Source organism: Alosa sapidissima, chromosome 14, assembly GCF_018492685.1.
Source record: "Alosa sapidissima isolate fAloSap1 chromosome 14, fAloSap1.pri, whole genome shotgun sequence".
Taxonomy (NCBI): Eukaryota; Metazoa; Chordata; class Actinopteri; order Clupeiformes; family Clupeidae; genus Alosa; species Alosa sapidissima.
Genome location: NC_055970.1, coordinates 11,431,791 through 11,450,141, shown reverse-complemented (window position 1 = coordinate 11,450,141; position 18,351 = coordinate 11,431,791). Strand labels below are relative to the sequence as shown.

General features: G+C 43.2%; 2 protein-coding genes across 2 annotated transcripts in view; one reads left to right on the top strand and one right to left on the bottom strand.

Annotated features, from left to right (window-relative positions):
• Positions 1 to 14,227, bottom strand: part of otog (otogelin) — a 49,908-nt gene extending 35,681 nt beyond the window's left edge. The window contains exons 1-19 of the mRNA XM_042062563.1: positions 14,171 to 14,227; positions 13,017 to 13,228; positions 12,871 to 12,899; positions 10,484 to 10,541; positions 10,142 to 10,196; positions 8,565 to 8,634; positions 7,552 to 7,650; positions 7,195 to 7,352; positions 6,102 to 6,223; positions 5,689 to 5,897; positions 5,385 to 5,515; positions 4,970 to 5,076; positions 4,635 to 4,744; positions 3,676 to 3,801; positions 3,005 to 3,113; positions 2,654 to 2,700; positions 2,383 to 2,528; positions 993 to 1,125; positions 322 to 499 (exon numbers count right to left, since the gene is read on the bottom strand). Coding sequence (XP_041918497.1) covers positions 322 to 499; positions 993 to 1,125; positions 2,383 to 2,528; positions 2,654 to 2,700; positions 3,005 to 3,113; positions 3,676 to 3,801; positions 4,635 to 4,744; positions 4,970 to 5,076; positions 5,385 to 5,515; positions 5,689 to 5,897; positions 6,102 to 6,223; positions 7,195 to 7,352; positions 7,552 to 7,650; positions 8,565 to 8,634; positions 10,142 to 10,196; positions 10,484 to 10,541; positions 12,871 to 12,899; positions 13,017 to 13,228; positions 14,171 to 14,227 — 2,156 coding nt within the window. The remainder of the gene's footprint in view (positions 1 to 321; positions 500 to 992; positions 1,126 to 2,382; positions 2,529 to 2,653; positions 2,701 to 3,004; positions 3,114 to 3,675; positions 3,802 to 4,634; positions 4,745 to 4,969; positions 5,077 to 5,384; positions 5,516 to 5,688; positions 5,898 to 6,101; positions 6,224 to 7,194; positions 7,353 to 7,551; positions 7,651 to 8,564; positions 8,635 to 10,141; positions 10,197 to 10,483; positions 10,542 to 12,870; positions 12,900 to 13,016; positions 13,229 to 14,170) is intronic.
• Positions 14,228 to 14,403: 176 nt separating this feature from the next.
• Positions 14,404 to 18,351, top strand: part of LOC121681502 (ATP-binding cassette sub-family C member 8-like) — a 34,145-nt gene continuing 30,197 nt past the window's right edge. The window contains exons 1-2 of the mRNA XM_042061263.1: positions 14,404 to 14,512; positions 17,830 to 17,992. Of these exons, the coding sequence (XP_041917197.1) occupies positions 14,495 to 14,512; positions 17,830 to 17,992 (181 nt within the window). The 5' untranslated portion in view covers positions 14,404 to 14,494. The remainder of the gene's footprint in view (positions 14,513 to 17,829; positions 17,993 to 18,351) is intronic.

Here is an 18,351-nt window from a genome sequence, read left to right as displayed (position 1 = left end):
TCTAGTATTTCTAACAATTTTCAAAGTCGAAAGACTCATTAAATCAATCTGGACCATCATCTGTAACTCCACAAGAGTGGACTAGCAAATGAGAGCTTTGTAGAAGACGGCTGCTGACAGTGTTCATTGGTCTGTCTCTCTTTCTCATTCTCTCTCTCTCTCTCTCCCCTTTCTCTCTCTCTCTCTCCCTCTCTCTCTCTCTCCCACTGGAGTGAAACGTAGTATCATTTCAGCCTAAAGTGGTGGTACCGGGTGCCAGGAAGAGACTGCGGTTACAGGGGGTTTGCCGTGGCGCTCGGAGGGTCAGCCAGGCAGACTTACAGGAAGTCATCCTGAATGTTCCCATTGAAGGTCCCGCACAGGCCCACCGTGTCCTCCTTCCAGAGCTCCGACACCTGCAGGTAGAGGCGGAACTCCCGCCAGTTGTACTGCAGCCGCAGGCCCTGCGAGGTCTTCACCTGCAGGAACATGGTGGACAGCTCCTGGATATGGAACATCTCTAGGGACACACAGAGCGCAGGAGAACACAGTTTTAATGTAGTTTTAATAGAGTCATGCCTTTCACATCTTTTTATCAGCTCATGCTTGAAATTAGCCACATTGTGGTGTAATACAGTTCAATAAAGTGTCTCTCTTAGATAACACAATAAAAGAATATAAATAATTGATCTACTATATACAACTACCGTAATCATGATACTATGACAGGGTCTGTATGCAAGCAAAACTTCAATATATGAACATCTATGTACAGAAAATTACATTTACAGACTGGAACGAGTGACATTTGCACACAGTGAGGGAGAGCCTGAAAAGAAGGGGGTTTTGTGTGGTGTGCATAATACAGCATTTGAGCATTCAGTCTGGAGTATTGTCCTTTCGCTCAAGTGCTGAGCAGCTGTCATTCAATCCACATCAGGCCTCCCTGGACTCCCCGTCGGCCTGGACCCTGAGCATACAATGTTTAGGCTTCCCACTGAACGTGCAGTTACCGTCTGAATAGGGCAGGGAGATTCGGTACTGGCTAGACACGAAGACCTCGCCAATGTGGCTCATTGTAATCTCCGTCCTTGGATCCTCGTCAACGACCAGGTTAACTGATTGGATGCATGCCCCATCAAGATTCTGCAATTGAGAAAAGATAGTTTCGATAAAGAAGCCAGAAAGAAAAGCATTTGTATGATCACAGGCTTTTCATAAAGGCAGACAATGCGGATAGACCGGATGAATGAACACACTGTGGCTGCTCTCAGCATCCTAGATTTCATAGTGCAGCAAACAAACACATCTTTTGGTGTGCCTTTTTCATTTAAAGATAATAACATTGTTGTACCTTTTCTTTTATGTGTGTGTGTGTGTGTGTGTGTGTGTTTGCGTTTCTGTCCGTGCGTGCGTGCGTGCGGTTGTGTGTGTGTGGTGTGTGCGTGTGTGTGTGTGTGTGTGTGTGTGTGTGTGTGTGTGTGTGTGTGTGCGCATGTATGTGATTTTATCTGTGTCTGTCTGTCTGCATGTGCATTCACGTGTGAACATGCATAAGTGCATGCCAGGGAGTACACGTCTGTGTGTGTGTGTGTGTGTGTGTGTGAGTGTGTCTGTGTGCATTTCGGCACGCCTGTGTCTGCTCTTAAAGCAGTGAGGGGGCAAAACCCTTTGCCTGACAGAAAGTGATCCGGCCGTATGAATCGTCTCATTCATGGGAGTCAGGAGGCCAGGGCGCGCAGGTGCCCCCTGTCTCTCCCCGTCGGGCCCCGGGCCCCTTTCAGCAGGCGCTTTGCAGAGCCCCCGCCTTTGTCCCCCAGCACCCTCTTCATCTCTTCCAACTACAAAGACGCTCACTCCTCCCGTCACTCAGGATTCAGATAAGGTAATCCAGGGGAATTGCCCGCGGCAATACAGCCCGCCTGACATCTTACACCGGGCCCACTTGCCGGACGATGAGTTGTGGCATCAGTGGCTCCCAGGCGATGGGAAACGGTGGGCAGCCTTTGAGGATGAAGAGGGTCTCAGGACTTTTGTCGCGTCTCATGTTTTTTTTGTTTTTTTTTAATCTGTCACGGGCGCTGGAGAGTTTGATCACGACACAAACCCCAACTCATCGGCCCTTTTATCTAGCCGCCTCACCCCACAGCTCTGAGGGAGAAATCCAGCCAGACCCAATGTCCAATCAGCGCCCACGCTCCAGAGTTGTGGAGAAACATCAGTTTGTGTTAAATGTACACGTTTCTTTATGTAAATACACTGTAGAACTTTCTAGAAAAGGCCAAAATGATTTTACCAACCACCATTTTGCACCAAAACATTGATTTTCCCTTTCCCTTCTACCTGCTTTGCCACAGGGCTGAGAAGTGTCTCAACCAGAAATCCACACCGTTCCATACTCACTGGTCCACAAGGCGCATTCTGTATGGTGACGGTGAATTTTCCAGAATTGCGACTCTTGGCCAGAACGTACTGGCAGGTGGCTGGAAAGGTGTAAACACGTCCGTCAAAGGACTGGAAGAACATGTCACCAGTGACGGAGCATTCACCTGTGCAGCAAGAGACAAAACACCCATCGGCGTTACATTAACCACTCAACAAGAACCATTTCTAACTTCCTTAAGTTTTCTTGGACTTTTTCCTAAACAACGAGCATGTTGCGGGACATTCAGACCTGGACAGGTGTAGTCGGTGCAGTTCCACACTCCCCCCAGGCAGGTGCTGAAAGGCAATGAAACATGAGCGATCACAGGTGGGCTTACACACATAAGTGCCTATGTCGGACTTCACGATAGGGCGACCAGTGCGCCTCGCTCTGCTCCTGCTGGACTGTCCACAAAAGTCAATTATGATCTCACAGTCAGTCGCATTATGGCACGGAAGGAATGTCCGTCATGATATTAACGCTCTGGAGATGTGCTGGGGGCTGTTGAATGTACGTTGACTGACAACACACTTCAATCAGCTGCAGTGGTCTGAGAGTGAGAGTCCTCTGCATGTTTTTTTTTGGTGGGGGGGTACTGACCAGTTGTTGCACTCCTCCTGGACCACTTGACCAGGGGGGTAGAGCATGCCATGGAACTCACAGGGGCAGTCCGAGGCCTTGACACAGCTCCCATCCTCAAAGATCAGATCTGCAATGGAAGAGACACATGGGAGAGTCTGTGACCACCGCAGGACAAAGGGCCTCGTTCAGTGAAACCGGTGAGTCAGCTGAGCAGCAGCCCAAAGAGGCCTTGGAGAGGCTGGTGTTTTCTTAATATGGGTTTAGACCATATGCAGGGCAACTGGGCAACAAAAGGCTGTGACAAGCTGTGGCAAGTAGCAATAGCTATGACAATAAACACAGCTTGTCTCTGAAACCGGCCCTTCACTATTTTTGATATTAGCTCTTTAGTGTTTTTGGCTCTGTAGAAGTTGCGCCTTGTCTCCATGATGGAGGAATCTACTTTTGATTCAGCAACCAATCAACATCAAATCCTTGGTGCATTCATAGACTGAGAAAGGTTCTCTCTCTGTGAAGTAATTAGACCATTCCGTTTCCCTCTGTGGTGCTGTTCTCAGCTCTTTCTGAATTCTCTGGGGTAAGAGCAGAGTTTTAGCCGGGGGCTCCACTAAAACGAACACATTCCACTACACCCTCATACCATCGGGGCAGTAGCATCCGTCCACACCCATTCCACTACACCCTCATACCATCGGGGCAGTAGCATCCGTCCAGACACTGGAGCTTGCTGTCGATGCACATCCTCTCCACTTTACAGGACACTGGGCAGCAGGTGATGCATTCATTGTACACAAGTTCCACTGGGCAGGAGACAGCTAGGACAACAACAGAGATCATTCCACACATTTATGCATACAGTACACTTATCACACACTCTTTGACACTCTTCATACAGTATAACCAGCTTTAACCAGAATAGAAATTGGATTGGGATGCCCCAGAGCACAACTCAGCAGGAGTTAACACATCAAAATGTCTAGTTTGAGGGGGGCGCTGCGGTGCAAATGGCCACAGCGACCATACCATATTTGGGACCAGGTGACCACGGCGACCCAGGTTCGAGCCCGACCCGGGTCATTTCCCGATCCCAGCCCATTTCTCTCTCCCACTCACTTCCTGTCACTCCTCCTCTCACTATCCTATCATGATGAAGGCAAAAAGCCCCACATGGCAGGTGTGATAAATAGTGCAAAACAAATAGTGCAAACCATCAATGTCAACATCAACAAAAGAGGTGACCTGAGGACGCTGACTTTCCTGTCAAAGTTGTAAATGTAACAGAGGCAAACTGAGCTAGCGTGCTAGTTGCGCGTGTAAATCCTCACAGCCCTAAACTTAAGAACGGCTCTAACCGCTGAGTTGGAAGCCTGGGCTTTTAGCTCAGTGGTTAGAGCGTTCGACTCCCATGTCGGTGTGTGTTGAGGTGGCAGGTTCGAGGGCCGTGAGCGATGGACAAATTACGACCTCTGTTACATAAAGAAAAAGCTATTTCTCAGATTGGTCAATAAAAACAAAAGATTAAGATGGCCAAAAGAACACAGACAGTTAGCAGAGGAAGATGAGGGTCTGTAATGGAGGGGAATGGACATTTCAAAGTGACCCCAAACTTTTGAACGGCAGTGTAAATACGATGCGTGGGGGAACATACCACAAGCTTGTATGTGAGATCTCCAGTCATGCAGCGTGTGACCTGCGTGGGCACAGGCCCTGGCATACTCTGTAAATACTTGGCATACTTCATCACCACTGGGACCAGACCTGCAACAGAATCAAGACAAACAACACCCTCAGAGCCCTGGGGACTAATTAACCCACCCCCCCTCCCCCCCCATCCTAAAAAATAAATAAATAAATAAAAAAACAGTTCTGAGTTTTGAACCCTCTCACACATATGGTACATTAGATTCAGAATGTCACACATTTAATTCAGAGCTGGTTCAGTGCATCATTAATCATCTATGAGCGGCATTGGTGGTTACTCACAGACAAAGGTCGTTTGAGCAGCTGGCCATAAAAGAATAAGGGCTGACAAACTCATGGCATGATTTAAAGGGGCTCTTCAGCAGTGTTGCACAAACTTCTTCAACTTTCTGAAAAGGAAAAACAGAGAGGAACGATTTTTTTCCTCTTCAAAACTATTCATGGGTTTCATCAGGTCCCTTTCCACAGGTGTATTAATCAAGCACCATGCAGTCTGCATTGATAATCAAGATGCTTGATTTTATACACAGATACACCTGTGGAAAGAGACCTGATGAAACCCATGAATAGAAAGAATCTATCCACTAACGTCCAACAATGGCACATCTTTGTAATTACCAATGCTAGTTCATTTCAATAAGTGGGCATGAAAAGCCACTCCACGCACGCAAACTGAACAGACAGTGGGGCACAGTACCAGACGAGTGTGGGCATCCTGGTCAGCACAGGGGGACGGGTACAAGGAGGGCACCATGGGGCAGCTGGCTTGGTGGGGCTCCTCCTCCGTCCAGCTGTTCCCAAACATGGCCACATCTTCAGTGACAACACCTGTGGCAAAATAGTTAGGAAACCTTACATTTGATATCATTAGAAAACAATCAATTTCATGTCTCTATTGAGTTGAGAGAAAGTCAAAAACACGCCTTTAATGAAGTCTAACGAAGACTTTTCAGTAAAGAAACCTACAAATTACAATACACGGTACAATCAATCCTACATACCATAGCTGGTCTTCAGATCATCCTGAACATCTGCGTTGAAATTCCCACACAGCCCACAGGTCCTGCCCACATACTCTGGGCTCATCTTGATGTAGACGGAGCCATTGTAGCCCTCCCAGGCCAGAGTGAAGCCGTGCTGCTGAGTGACCAGGATGTACTGAGATATCCTCTCCAGTTGAATGTCATGGATGTTATACGGGAGCTGAACACTGTGCAAGAGCACCAAAGGGTTCACAGAATCACACACTTTTTCAACCTTACATCATTATTCCCATTTCACACAAAACATGCAACTGTGTCTATGAACAGACATATGAAGAAACGTCAGTATGCATTATTCTCACAGCTAAATGCCTCTTTACCATAACAACAGACTTGAGTTGCATGAACAGTAGAGAGGGAATATTCAGTACCTTTGGCCTTTAAAGGTAACTGTGAAGTTTTGCAACCTGATCTCCCCTTCCCATGGCAGAAAGAGGCTGACAGACCGGGCACAAGTGTAGGGAGAGGGCCCACAGTCTGGGTCATTGTGAATCTGTACAGCAAAATAACATGAACCAGCAGGACGTGAGGACAGGTGAACTTACAGAGACAAATACTCCCAAGTATCACAGTACACATGTGTAGTCTAACATAAAAACAATACACTTTCGCCTTTTACAATAGACCAGTTCTTCACTGTTTACAGGAGCTTTCACAAAGAATTCATTCATGAGTAATTCATTGTAGGTCTGGATATGTTATTTAGCTCACAAAAGTTTGCTTGTGTGAGAAAATGATCTATGTTGGTTTTTATTAAAGAATGCTTTGGCAATGGTTTAGTAAAAAAATGTTCTCACTGACAGAGCAGTGCCCAGTCTAAGAGCTGGCACTGCCAGGTTAGTACACTGCCCCGAGCCATCCCTTTGATTCATTGACAAATAATATTAGCACTTAGGCTAATAACAGCAATAAACTGCTCACTTAAGCAGTTCCTCCTCTTGTTTCCCAAGGAGCAAGTTTCTGGGAAAAAAGTCAAATCTGTCTTGGATGACAGCTGATGTGGACCGTACAGGTAATTGCTGTATTAAACTGTAATTGACGTAAATGACTTTAATGATGAGATCACTTTCCGTAATCTGCTCTGAAAAAAAAACGCCTGAGGATAGAGACCGCACACCAAAAAGACCCAATCTGATGATACAATACCGCGAAAAATGAAAATGGAAAACCGACAAAAAATATTTTGCATCATCAAAAATGATGATTAATTACTGTAGTGCTGAAATGCAAAAGCACTACATTAGTGCAAAAATCCATGTACTTTGTGATCATAAGCTTCCTTCAAGGTCTTAAATACGCTGGCTGTTATATAGGTATACCTGGATGAGAACTGTTATATAGGTATACCTGGATGAGAACTATTCTATAGGTATACCTGGATGAAAACTATTCTATTGGTACAGTATACCTGGATGACAACTGTTCTATAGGTATACCTGGATGAGAACTATTCTATAGGTATACCTGGATGAGAACACTGGACTGCGTGGCGTCTTCACAGTCCCTCAGCAGAGTATACGTGCATTTGCCAGGGTAGTAAAAGTACAGCCCATCAAAGGTCTCAAAGTTGTACTGCCCCCACGATCGGCATGTCATCTCTCTCTCAAAACCTGTGTTTGGAACTGAAAAGAAAGCTGGCATTAACGCAGAGACAGGTTACACATTGCCATGTTTTATTTTTAGCAATTCATGTTAAATTAATGACATTACTGCTAAAAACATGACAATATGTAATCTGGACAACATACCTATTGATTAAATAATCTGTCAAATTATTTTATCATGAAAGAAACCTAGCAGTGTGACAGCAGCCATTTGTACCTTTCTGACACCGCCGCCCAGTGCCTTGATATAAGCTGCAGTTGCAGGAGTCTGAATGAATACAATGGCCTCCATTTAGACATGGGAAAGTGCAGGGACCTGCGAGAAGACATATGGTTGCAATGATAAATGACAGAAAGACGAAAACATTAAACTCGCTATTCTTAGCACATTCATACTGCATTGCACCTGCAATCTACATTGCAAATCTATTGTTCCAGACACTGCACCACGCCCCATGAATGTTAGGGGATATTCTTGATCTAGCACCTGCTTGTGGAAAGAGGGAAGTGGTGGGTGGCAAACTAACTATGCTGACATTTGAACACTGGTGTTACTGAGCAGCAACAAATGGCATCTACTATGAGGGAAAGCCCCACTTCCACTACCCTTAATAACCACCTCCTTACAAAAATGTGTTTCATCAATGATGTAGTATAATTAAAGCTAAGAATTGAGCCGACTCTTAACATATGTTCAGCAGAGAGTCCACTCTCTCCCCTCACCCCAGCTCTCTGGCCTGGCCTGTTCCACACGGCTGGCCTTGAGGCAGTGATACGCCTGACTGCCGGCAGGGCAGCGGGCCCCAGCTGCAGGTGGCTAATCATGGCCCCTTATCTTGGGGGGTTTACAACATATGGCAAGTAAAGGGTGGGATAGTGTCTCAGATCAGCACACTGCCAAGGCAGGCCTAGATGACCACATCACCCTACAGAATCCCTCCATCGCGCACAGCTTAAGGGATCAAGAGCCGCACCTCGCCCGACACACCAAACTCACACACAGGGGTCAATTGTTCCGCCATCGGACAACGCACAGTCAAGGATGGCAGGATAGATCCCATACATACTAGGGGTGGTTGAACTCGGCTATAAATCTTTTGATACAGACTCACAGATCGGGCATTGAAATGACAAGATGTGGTGAACTAGTCTACTTTCAGATCTACTGTCACATGGGGCACTAATGCTTTAGTGCTGCACCTTTCTCAAAACAAGAGTTGCTAAGCATACCTGTGGCTCGGCGTATTGATGGCTTCAGTGCTTCCTGTGCAGTTGTAGATATATTAGATGTAAGTGCTTTCTGAAAGAAGGAAAGAGAAGAAAAATATTACATTGTTGATGTGAACAGGTGATTCTCAGAGTGCATATAATAATACATATAATAATACAATTCTAATTTAGCTGTCTCATTATAATTATGATATATTCTAATATATTATAGCAATATAGTACATTATAGTAATACAACAGAATAGAAGATTTGTATGGATTTTACATCAAGTGTCTGATTATGCAAAAATTATTATTGCCAGAAAAGCCAAAGCAAAGCCCCAGTCTCAGTTTAACACAACTCAAAGCATTTCCTGTTTGATAAAGATGGAACAACCAGTCTCACTATGTTTCTGTCTCACTCTCCAAGTTTGCCTCTGACTGAGAGTTTTTAATCTGCGCTCTCATGTGACAGATTAATAAAAATTTGATTAAAGCGAGAAACTGAAGCACATTTCGATAATGGTCCAAAGATTAATTTCAAATAAAAATGTTGCACAGAAAATTGTATCCAAAACTGATATGACAAGATTAGAGATCAAACCCAGCAGATTGGGGTAATTCTGTGGCACATTAAAAAAGCCCATTCACTTCACACATAATCCCCCTGCTTTTACCACATCCAAGTTACTCGCCAGATCAGCCAGACGGCATATTTCGTTGCCTTTGCTGCTGATAACAGGTAAAATTCATTAATCTATCATGCTCTGCTGAAATTAAGATCCCCTCACCACACTTGTGCAAAGAGAACAGTCTGTACTCAGTGCCTTCAACCATCCAGTGGAAATCCAGCAAAGCTCATGCACCCTACTGTACGGGACCGGTCACCTGAGCCCAGGCTGGGCCTGAGCCGAGCCGCCCGCTTTCATCCCAAAGAACTGGAGCAACGCTAAAAGATGGGAGGTGGCGTTTCAATTATTAACTGTGCCTCACTATTGGAAGTTAATGGCATGAGAATGAGAGCCGGACCCACGGCTTAATTGTTCAGGGATGACTGATGAAAATGCTTCCTTGTTTACTATTGTGTCTTTTCAGGGTCTGTGCAGTATTAATAAAAGGAAAGCCCCAATGTGTCCAGACGGAAGAGGGAACTAACATTATAGAAAGCACACAGTAGGAAAGGCATACCACTACAGATGACCTGATGGCATACTTGATAAGGCAGACAGTTGTGTTACTTTTGCTGTCCATAGAGGGGAAATGTGGTCCAGTGTTTTGCCAGTTTTTATGAATGGCAAGGGCAAAACAAAAATAAATAAAAAACAACAGTAAGACATATTTTTTTAAAATATATAAGAGAATAAAAGAATCATAGAAGAAAAATAAATTATGTTGGCTCTAGCCTCAACACTGTAAGTAATACAATATGTTTCGGTGTCCTCTGTAGTTTGTAGGAAATATATCCCAATTGCTATTAGGTTGCTTGGACCTAATTTCCGATTGTATGAATTTAACCTGTGACATTTTAAATACCCTGTTGCATGTATTTGTAGGTTTTCCCAAAGCAGTGCTTCAAATCAGTTACAAGGCTCTCCTACCTGCTCTCCTTGGGAACCCGTATCCCATTTCTGCAGTATTATACTGCTGCTTTCGCTGTTGTAAGAAAGAGAGAACAAGGCGCGGTTTGTTTCTCACAGGTAATCGGCATTTGTGTTAGTCTAGAGAGCAGTACTGCGCAGCAGATAAAGGCTTTTTCCCAAACATCAACAAAGTTACAGAAGAAAGGCTGTCACAGTCCGAAAAGCGAATATTTACTGATATAGCCTAATTCAATGACAAACGTTAGTTTAAACACTAACTTTTTTCTATTTTGTAATGAATTAAACATAGTGGAATAAAACAGACAATTATATATTGCAGTGATGCGGATAAAAACTTACTTTTCATAATCATGTTGTCTAGTAAAATTCACTCTGTCCGCGACACAGGAAATTTGTACTAAAATAAAAATAAGAGGTTCAATGCCGGTTATTAAAAAAGTCACTGTCTAATACGAGAGTGTCACTGCGTACAAGACAAACACATGAATGATGTCAAACGTTAAATTAAACATTTACGCAAACAAAATCGAAATCGCGTCATATACAAAGATTTGTATCACATCATATTGATTCCACAAGGCAACTATCTCATATATATTTCTGAACTACATAAAATATTATAATACTTACCTTGATATGTAGAAAATAAACACAATAATGAAAACCACAGAATTATTTTCTTGCCGAACCTTAACGTAGGATCCATTCGTGACTCATAGGAACCACGATAAGTGGAATCAATTTCTCCCCTGACGTTTAGGTTAGTGTTTATCGATCTGTACTACCGACACATTTTTCACATCAGCTAACTCTTCTCTCCACGCAGGATCCCTCTCCGTCACTTCAGTGCTGCTTACAGCATCCATCCCCTTTGGTTAAAGTCTGAACTGGTCCTCCGGATTAGCATAATATATGCAGAATGGTATCCCCGCGAATGCAAATGAGGCGCTGTACGCTCTGCCATTGAGTGGTGCGCTGTGCTTCTACATTTGAGTTCGATAAATGTAATTAAATTGCTTATAAAAACTTTTTTTTGTTACTTTTTGCTTTTCATCCCTTTGACTGAGTGTGTAAATGTAACACCTGTAAACATCTAAACCATAACTGTCAACACTCCCGTTTTTCCCGGGTTCTCCCGGTATTTCAAGGTCATCTCCCAGCACCCTCCCGTTTTGTTATTTCTCCCGGAAAACTCCTGCATGGCCATCAAACTTCATTTTAAAATCATTGATCCATTGATTTTTTCTATTAGTCTGACATCTCCCAGGTTGCCATATTGTTTATGAAATACACCCTACACATACACGATCACTTAGTTTCAATTTCAACCGTTTTGTCATAGGCTAAAACCAGGCAACCCAAAACCCAAATAAGGAAGTAGGTGCCGACTCCGCCTGAGTCTCGTCGTGCAAGCGGGCTAGTTGAATGGCCTAGGCCTACTCCAGAACTAGCTGTTGTGAAATTGTTGGGAATTTAATTGATTAACACATTACATAAACTGTTGAGTGTTGTTGATACACTGAACTTGTGCCCTCGGAACCAAATCTGACAGCTGCAGCTTTGGAGTTTTGGAAGCAGGCAGGCAGCTGGTGGATACATAACTGGCATGCGTAAGGTAATGGTAAGGTAAAAGCAACGACCGAAATGCAGTGTTGAAACACGTGTATGAAACGTATTAAATATGCAAACACAGATCCGGTATAAACACTGACCCCACCCCAAAAAAAAAAAAAAAAAATCTCCCGTTTTTAGAAAGCTAAATGTTGACAGGTATGATCTACACTAGGCTACAAATAATTCTGGCGCCCTCCACCGGAACTTAACCCGCTCTTATAGGAAACCAATTGGCTCGTAGGCTATTGGTTGCCAAGCTAAATGAATGTTAAAAGACAGTTGTATTCTGCCCACTTTTAATAGTCACACTGTGGGGTCTGAGAGATGTTCTCAGAGAACACCAATACCAATACGTTGTGAAGCACTAAGCATTATGAAATTATTGAAGCATTATGAAGACAAAGTACTGCCAACTATCAAATTGAAAATAGTGTTTTTTCTATGCAGAACAATTTGCTGTACATTGAACATTTTGTATGTGTTATTCTTCACTCCAAGGCGTTTTCAGTTTTCCATTCAGAGCTTCCCTAAGGTTCAATTAGTCTTGTTAATGTTTTACTGAGGCTCTAGAACAAACCTTGTGTAGAGGTGCAGATAAATACCCTGATAAAAAGGCATTGTCAAGGCATTAAAGGACAAAACATGACCGTGTGAACTCATAAGAGGTGGGAACTTTTTAAAGGTTCCACTTTGGAGACAAGCAGATTCAACCTCTTGTTTTAATGACTGTAACACGGGCCACTTTGCAGAGGTAACTGAAAAAGTGATCAGAAAATGTCCACAATCTCTGAAAGTCCACCATTTCTCCAGACCATAGGCTACTAGCTGCATGACTGTGTTGAGATTGTGAAGCCACCCCCCCTGCGATACCGGCTGACATCCGAAGCACCTCTGGCACAATTAGAATCTGAATGAAGATGTTTGACATGGCTCATATTTCACAGAGGAAGTGACCTGATGTCCGTGTGACACATAAAGCAGGGCTTGCACAGAGAGGGCTTTGATTAAAAAAAACCTCCGCCGAGACGCAGGGGTGCTCCTGTGTCCCACATCGCCTTTTGTGGACCAGCGCATTGTGCGTCCGCTTTTTTTTCATAATAGCGTAACACGACCTGGATTCAGGGTAAGCAGCGACAGGACCCTGCGGAGAGCAAGGGAAGCCACAGCGTCGCATAGAGAGGTTTTGTGAGGACCCCAGTGAGAGTGTGGGGATGAGAGTGGAGGCAGGACCCCCACCGTCCCTCACCCCCACACTCACCCACAGCCTCCATCCCCACTGCAACCACCACTCTCCCCATGAAACACCCAGCCCCCTGCCTCATAAAAGCTGCTCAATGTCTGAGGGGCGCAAGGGTGAGGCGCACTCAAAACCGACGTTTCACAGTCTGCCGCGGGCCGATGCTGGCGCCTGTGTCTGGGTCGCCTTTGTGTGCCCGGGGCCGTGGTGATGGCTGATGTTGGGCGCTTAAACTGTGGGAGGGAGCCATGGCAGATGGCACAAGTGATACGTGGACTGTTTAGACACACATGGGTGGTTACTCATTCTTTCCCAGAAAAAGCTGTGTGTAAGGTATCCTTTACATCTGCAACAATGGACCAGGTCCAGAAAGTGACCATGGATATCAACTAGAACACTTGATGTCACTATACAGTCAAGAGATGATAGTGTATGTGAGAGATGTCATAGCACATTTTTTTCATCCATGTTATGCATTAATTAGTCATAACTGAAAATATTTATTGTATATTCAGTCTGATTTCCTCATATTATCAAACTTGAGAGCTTTTCATAATTTCCATTACGAGTGGATCATAGCTAGATATGGTCATATCAGTAGCTAATTCTCTGTTTAATAATTATTTATACACTAAAGGTTTGATTGGGGTCAATAGGGTCATCACATTGGGATCTTAAGTTAGCTATCAATTTCCACCAAGAGATGGCAGTATAGCATGTTCTCCAATGTGCGGCATTTTTTAGCCTTCATCTCAGCCTCTCACAGTGTTTTATAATTAGGCTAGGCTTTTGTAAAAACGTAAAGTAATGTGACAAATGTATATTGATGGCATGTATTCATAGGTACGACGCTTAATAGCGCAGGTCTATGCCACATTCAGAGATAATAGTCTTCTGATATTTGGAGAATATACTGTCTAGTGGTTATTTGTATTTTACGTGGGAATGCATACGCTAAACTATTGTATTCCTAATGAATCTTTAACTGAGCAGCACACTAACTGAAACCGGATTTCATTCGTTTGTCTTTTGAACTTGTTTGATAAAGACTTCGGGGATTTGCCACTCTTGGCAAGAATACCACGTGTTCAATCATAGGTCGGTTTAATAATGTGCCCGTCAGAGAGGAAACCCTCAAAGCAAAGCAGATCAGGATTTGAAATCCAGGCACAGACCTTGCGCTCCTCTTCAGCATCGTAGCCTACAGCCAGTCGCTCCACGGCGGGCTCCATCCCCGCTGCTCTTGTCTGTCCACGCCTGCACTCTGGACCATATCACCGAAGAATCGACAGCTTGGTAGGATTCCTTTACTGATGCACTCATATGGCATCGATTTGTCGTCAATCGGATAGCCAGACTCGCCAATTACGCGAAGACGGAATGCCGTAAATTTCACTACAGTTTTTACATTTATTTGACTATTTAAAATTAATTTCGAGAGCTGACTCCTCAATACTCGAGAGAGTTTATGCTGGATGCTTCTAACATAGGTCAAGAAGATGTTCCGATATCAACCGGTAAGTAGCTAAATATTCTGTGGAAGAAATCTGTATTAAATAACTTATTTTCATTGAGGAAACATGACTTTTTTTCTCAAGTTCAGCATTCAGATGTCATCAAAATAGTGTTTGCATTTGCTCTTTAACCTCATGCACTTTGATATTGTAGGGAATATATATTTTTAGACACGAGTTGTTGTTTTTTTTAATCTTCTTACATAATCTGTCAGTCTTTACGTAGGCTACTTTCAATGTGTAGGCTACACCTGCTTAGTCCTATAAGGCTCCAGCAGTGGTCTTCTCCACAAATCTATGTTTTAATTGGCATTTAGGTAACATGGAGTTGCAGGATATGGTTTAAAAAAAAAGCATACATCAATACCTAGAAATTCACATATGTACATTAATTGAGTTGTAATTACTGCATGATGTACCCTATGCATGCATGTTGACCAGACCTTTATGTTGTAAGAGAAAAGAGAATGTCAAGGACTTTAATATTCTTTTCAATAAACTATCCATTACAGTAAGGCAGAAACTCGTGTTGTAAATATAGATATTACATATCTGTGAATATAGACTATATAAAACTATAGAATAGGGAGTGGATGATAGTGATAACATGTGGTGATGATAGTATGTGTGTGTGAGAGAGAGAGAAAGAAGAGATGTAAAGAAGAGAGAAAAAGAGTGAGTGTGTGTGTGTGCGTGTGTGTGAGAGAGAGAGTGTACACTTGTGTGTTTACAGTGGTCCACATCCTCCCAGTAAAGAGAAAGAGAGAGAGAGTGCATGTGTGTGTGTGAGAGAGAGAGAAAGAGAGAGAGAAAAGAGACAGAGTGCATGTGTGTGTGGTTGAGAGAGAGAGAGCATACATTCTTGTGTTTACAATGGGCCACATCCTCCCAGTGAAGATGACAGTCAGAAGTAGCTGATGTGCTGAGGGGCAGCTCATGGGCTGTAAAGCGTGTCCTGTTGTCCACTGCCATCTTCCCTGTAACGCCTCTTAGTCATAGTGAGCAGCTTGTTTACAGGCGTGGTAGTGTCACATGGGGCTGACCAGGGATTCCATAGTAGACTCTAGTGTTTGTGTGCAGCCATTCTTATCTCACTATGTATGAAAGCAATGGTCTAGACGCACAGCTGTGCATGACTCTGTTTCACCTCAGTCACTTCGGTTTGAACCCATAGGATTACCAATAAATGTGTCAGCCTAGTCAGGAAGCTTGGTTGGATCTGGAAGTCATGTGATGTACTGGATAAATATATGGGGAGATGAGACATGGATGGAATCCATAGTGGTATTGGACTGTTCCTACTACACCTTTGGGAAAACTTAGAAGATGCGATTTTATCATCACCGTCACACTGCATTGTAGCTGCAGTATGTAGATAAACATGTTTGTTGTGTTCGCAGCATAGTTTACATAATGTCTCTTAAAAATCATATCAGGAGTATTGCTTAAAATAAATCACCCATCGTTACTTTTTTTAAACCTACTATCAGATGTAGTCGATTCAGTTAGTTTAAAATAGCATGTATAACTCGGTGGGTTAATGTAGTAAACATTTTTTTGCTCAGAGCACTGGTGGTGCTACAGAGGTTGATAGTTTTGTAGCACAATCCCAATAATCTCTAGCATTAGTATGTAGTTACAAACACCTCATCTGTAGGCTACACTCTAGACAACATTTTAAATAAGTTTTCACGGCGCTAAACTGGTAAATCATCCATAGCACAGAATGTTTATTTTTTTTGTAGCTTTTGTAGCACTGTACACAGTCCTGCATTTAAAGATTTTGTTTGTAATAAAAACACATCAGACATCACAGTGTGATCTCTTCTTGATGCAAACACCCAAAGAAAAGTAAAATTTGACATGACTTATAACTGAAGATTAAGATATTTTGATGACGAGAGAGGTCTGATATGACCTCAGTAATGCAGTAATCCTGAGATTATGCGTTGAGTATCCCACATTAGAGAGCCACATCCACAGAGATCCTCTGAAAACCGTCTTTACTGAAATCATTTTTTTTTTTTAATTCTTGTTTTGTTTGGACTAAGTTACATTTTACATAATGCTTAATGCTCAATGTACTAAAAGTCCCTAAATCCTGAAAAAGTCACAAAATTACTAACGTGTCTCAGCTATTGTTGTTGCTGATTGTTTGTGTTATACAAGATATTACTTCAAGTGCTTCAATCTAAGTTGGGTTGGGGTGGCACAAAACATAGACACAGACATACCGGTAATTTTGCGAGCTGCTTCAGTAGCTGGCATTTCCATGTTTTTGTTGAATTATTCAAATGCATAATATGCATAACATCCTGTTTGTCTTATGTATCTACTCCATAATTTGAAGTCACAAAGCGCTGGACTATAAAGTGATGTGTAATATTCAGTGCAGTAGTATTATCCTATGGGTCCAGAATGTGTGTCATGACCTGTAGGTCTACACATGTTAATGTGCAGAAATCCCCTCCCATCTCTATAAGCACATCCACCATCATAATGCTGACTTGAACCCGTTGTCCCAGATTGTCATTCTCATTCTGAAATGCTAATACATCTGATTCATAGCAGCTGGGATGACAGACAACAAGGCACTGTGTGTGTGTGTGTGTGTGTGTGTGTGTGTGTGTGTGTGTGTGTGAGAAAGAGCGAGAGAGAGAGAGAGAGAAAGTGAGAGATAGAATAGAGAGAGAGATGTGATGGGGTGGTAGATGAGAGAAAGTGAGAGAGACATTATTTCATTAGATCAGACTGATGTGTTTGTTCCCACCTGGAGCCCTTTCCTTCCCAGAACGTGTGGCCAAGCTGAGCTGGAGAACAGCTCTCCCCGCAGGGCACACTTAGGAGGACCAATTGGCCCATTACACCAGGACACACTAAACTAAAGGAACAGAAACACTGCCATTTTTTCAAAACCTTTAAATGTGAGGGTGCTACACATTGGTGATGGTTGAATGAGGCACTTTGGGTACCTAGATTAAATGTTATATCATTTCAATCTGTTGTTGATGTTATTTTTGTTGAATGTTTAGCAGAGGAGGAAGAATTATATATATTTTTTGCATTTACTTTTCCATTCCACACACAGTTATTTTTTGTGTTACTGCATTGCGTTGTGTTGTGTTGTGTTGTGTTGCTGCATTGAGTTGTGTTGCGTTGTGTTGTGTTGTGTTGTGTTGTGTTGCTGCATTGAGTTGTGTTGTGTGTGTGTTGTGTTGCATTCACCCAGATTCCTGCTGTTATCTCCATCTCTAGTAATCTTCTCCATTCTTTCTATCCTCCACACTCCCCCTTTCCTGCCCACCTGCCGCCACCTGAAGACACGGGTGTCCAACTCAACCTTGTCCTTCTGTGGAAACGACAACAACTCTGCAGCCTACAATGTGGACCGCGGGGTGCTGAACAACGGCTGCTTCCTTGACGCTCTCGGCCTGGTGCCACACGTCTTCCTGTTCTTCAGCACCTTCCCCATCCTCTTCATCGGTGCGTGCCTCGTCTCTCCATCTGTCAAAGAGAAATCTGAGTCAGATCAAAGACAAAGAACGTGTCAGTGTTACTGACTCACGGCTCTGTTAGAGAACACTTGTCATGGAGAACATCATGTATGAGCTTCGGCTCTGAATATTCATTCAGTTATATTGTACTTAGATATACCAGATATACTATCAGCGATGATAATACTCGTTGCAGTAGAGCTGAATGGGATCTACCATGTACTTGTAATGAAACACACTCGGTCTTCAATTTGTCTGTGACAAAGTTGATAAAGCTGTGATGTTGGTAGAACAATGTTAATGTTTCTTGCTAACCATGTCAGACAGTGACGTTGTGTTGAGTCTACC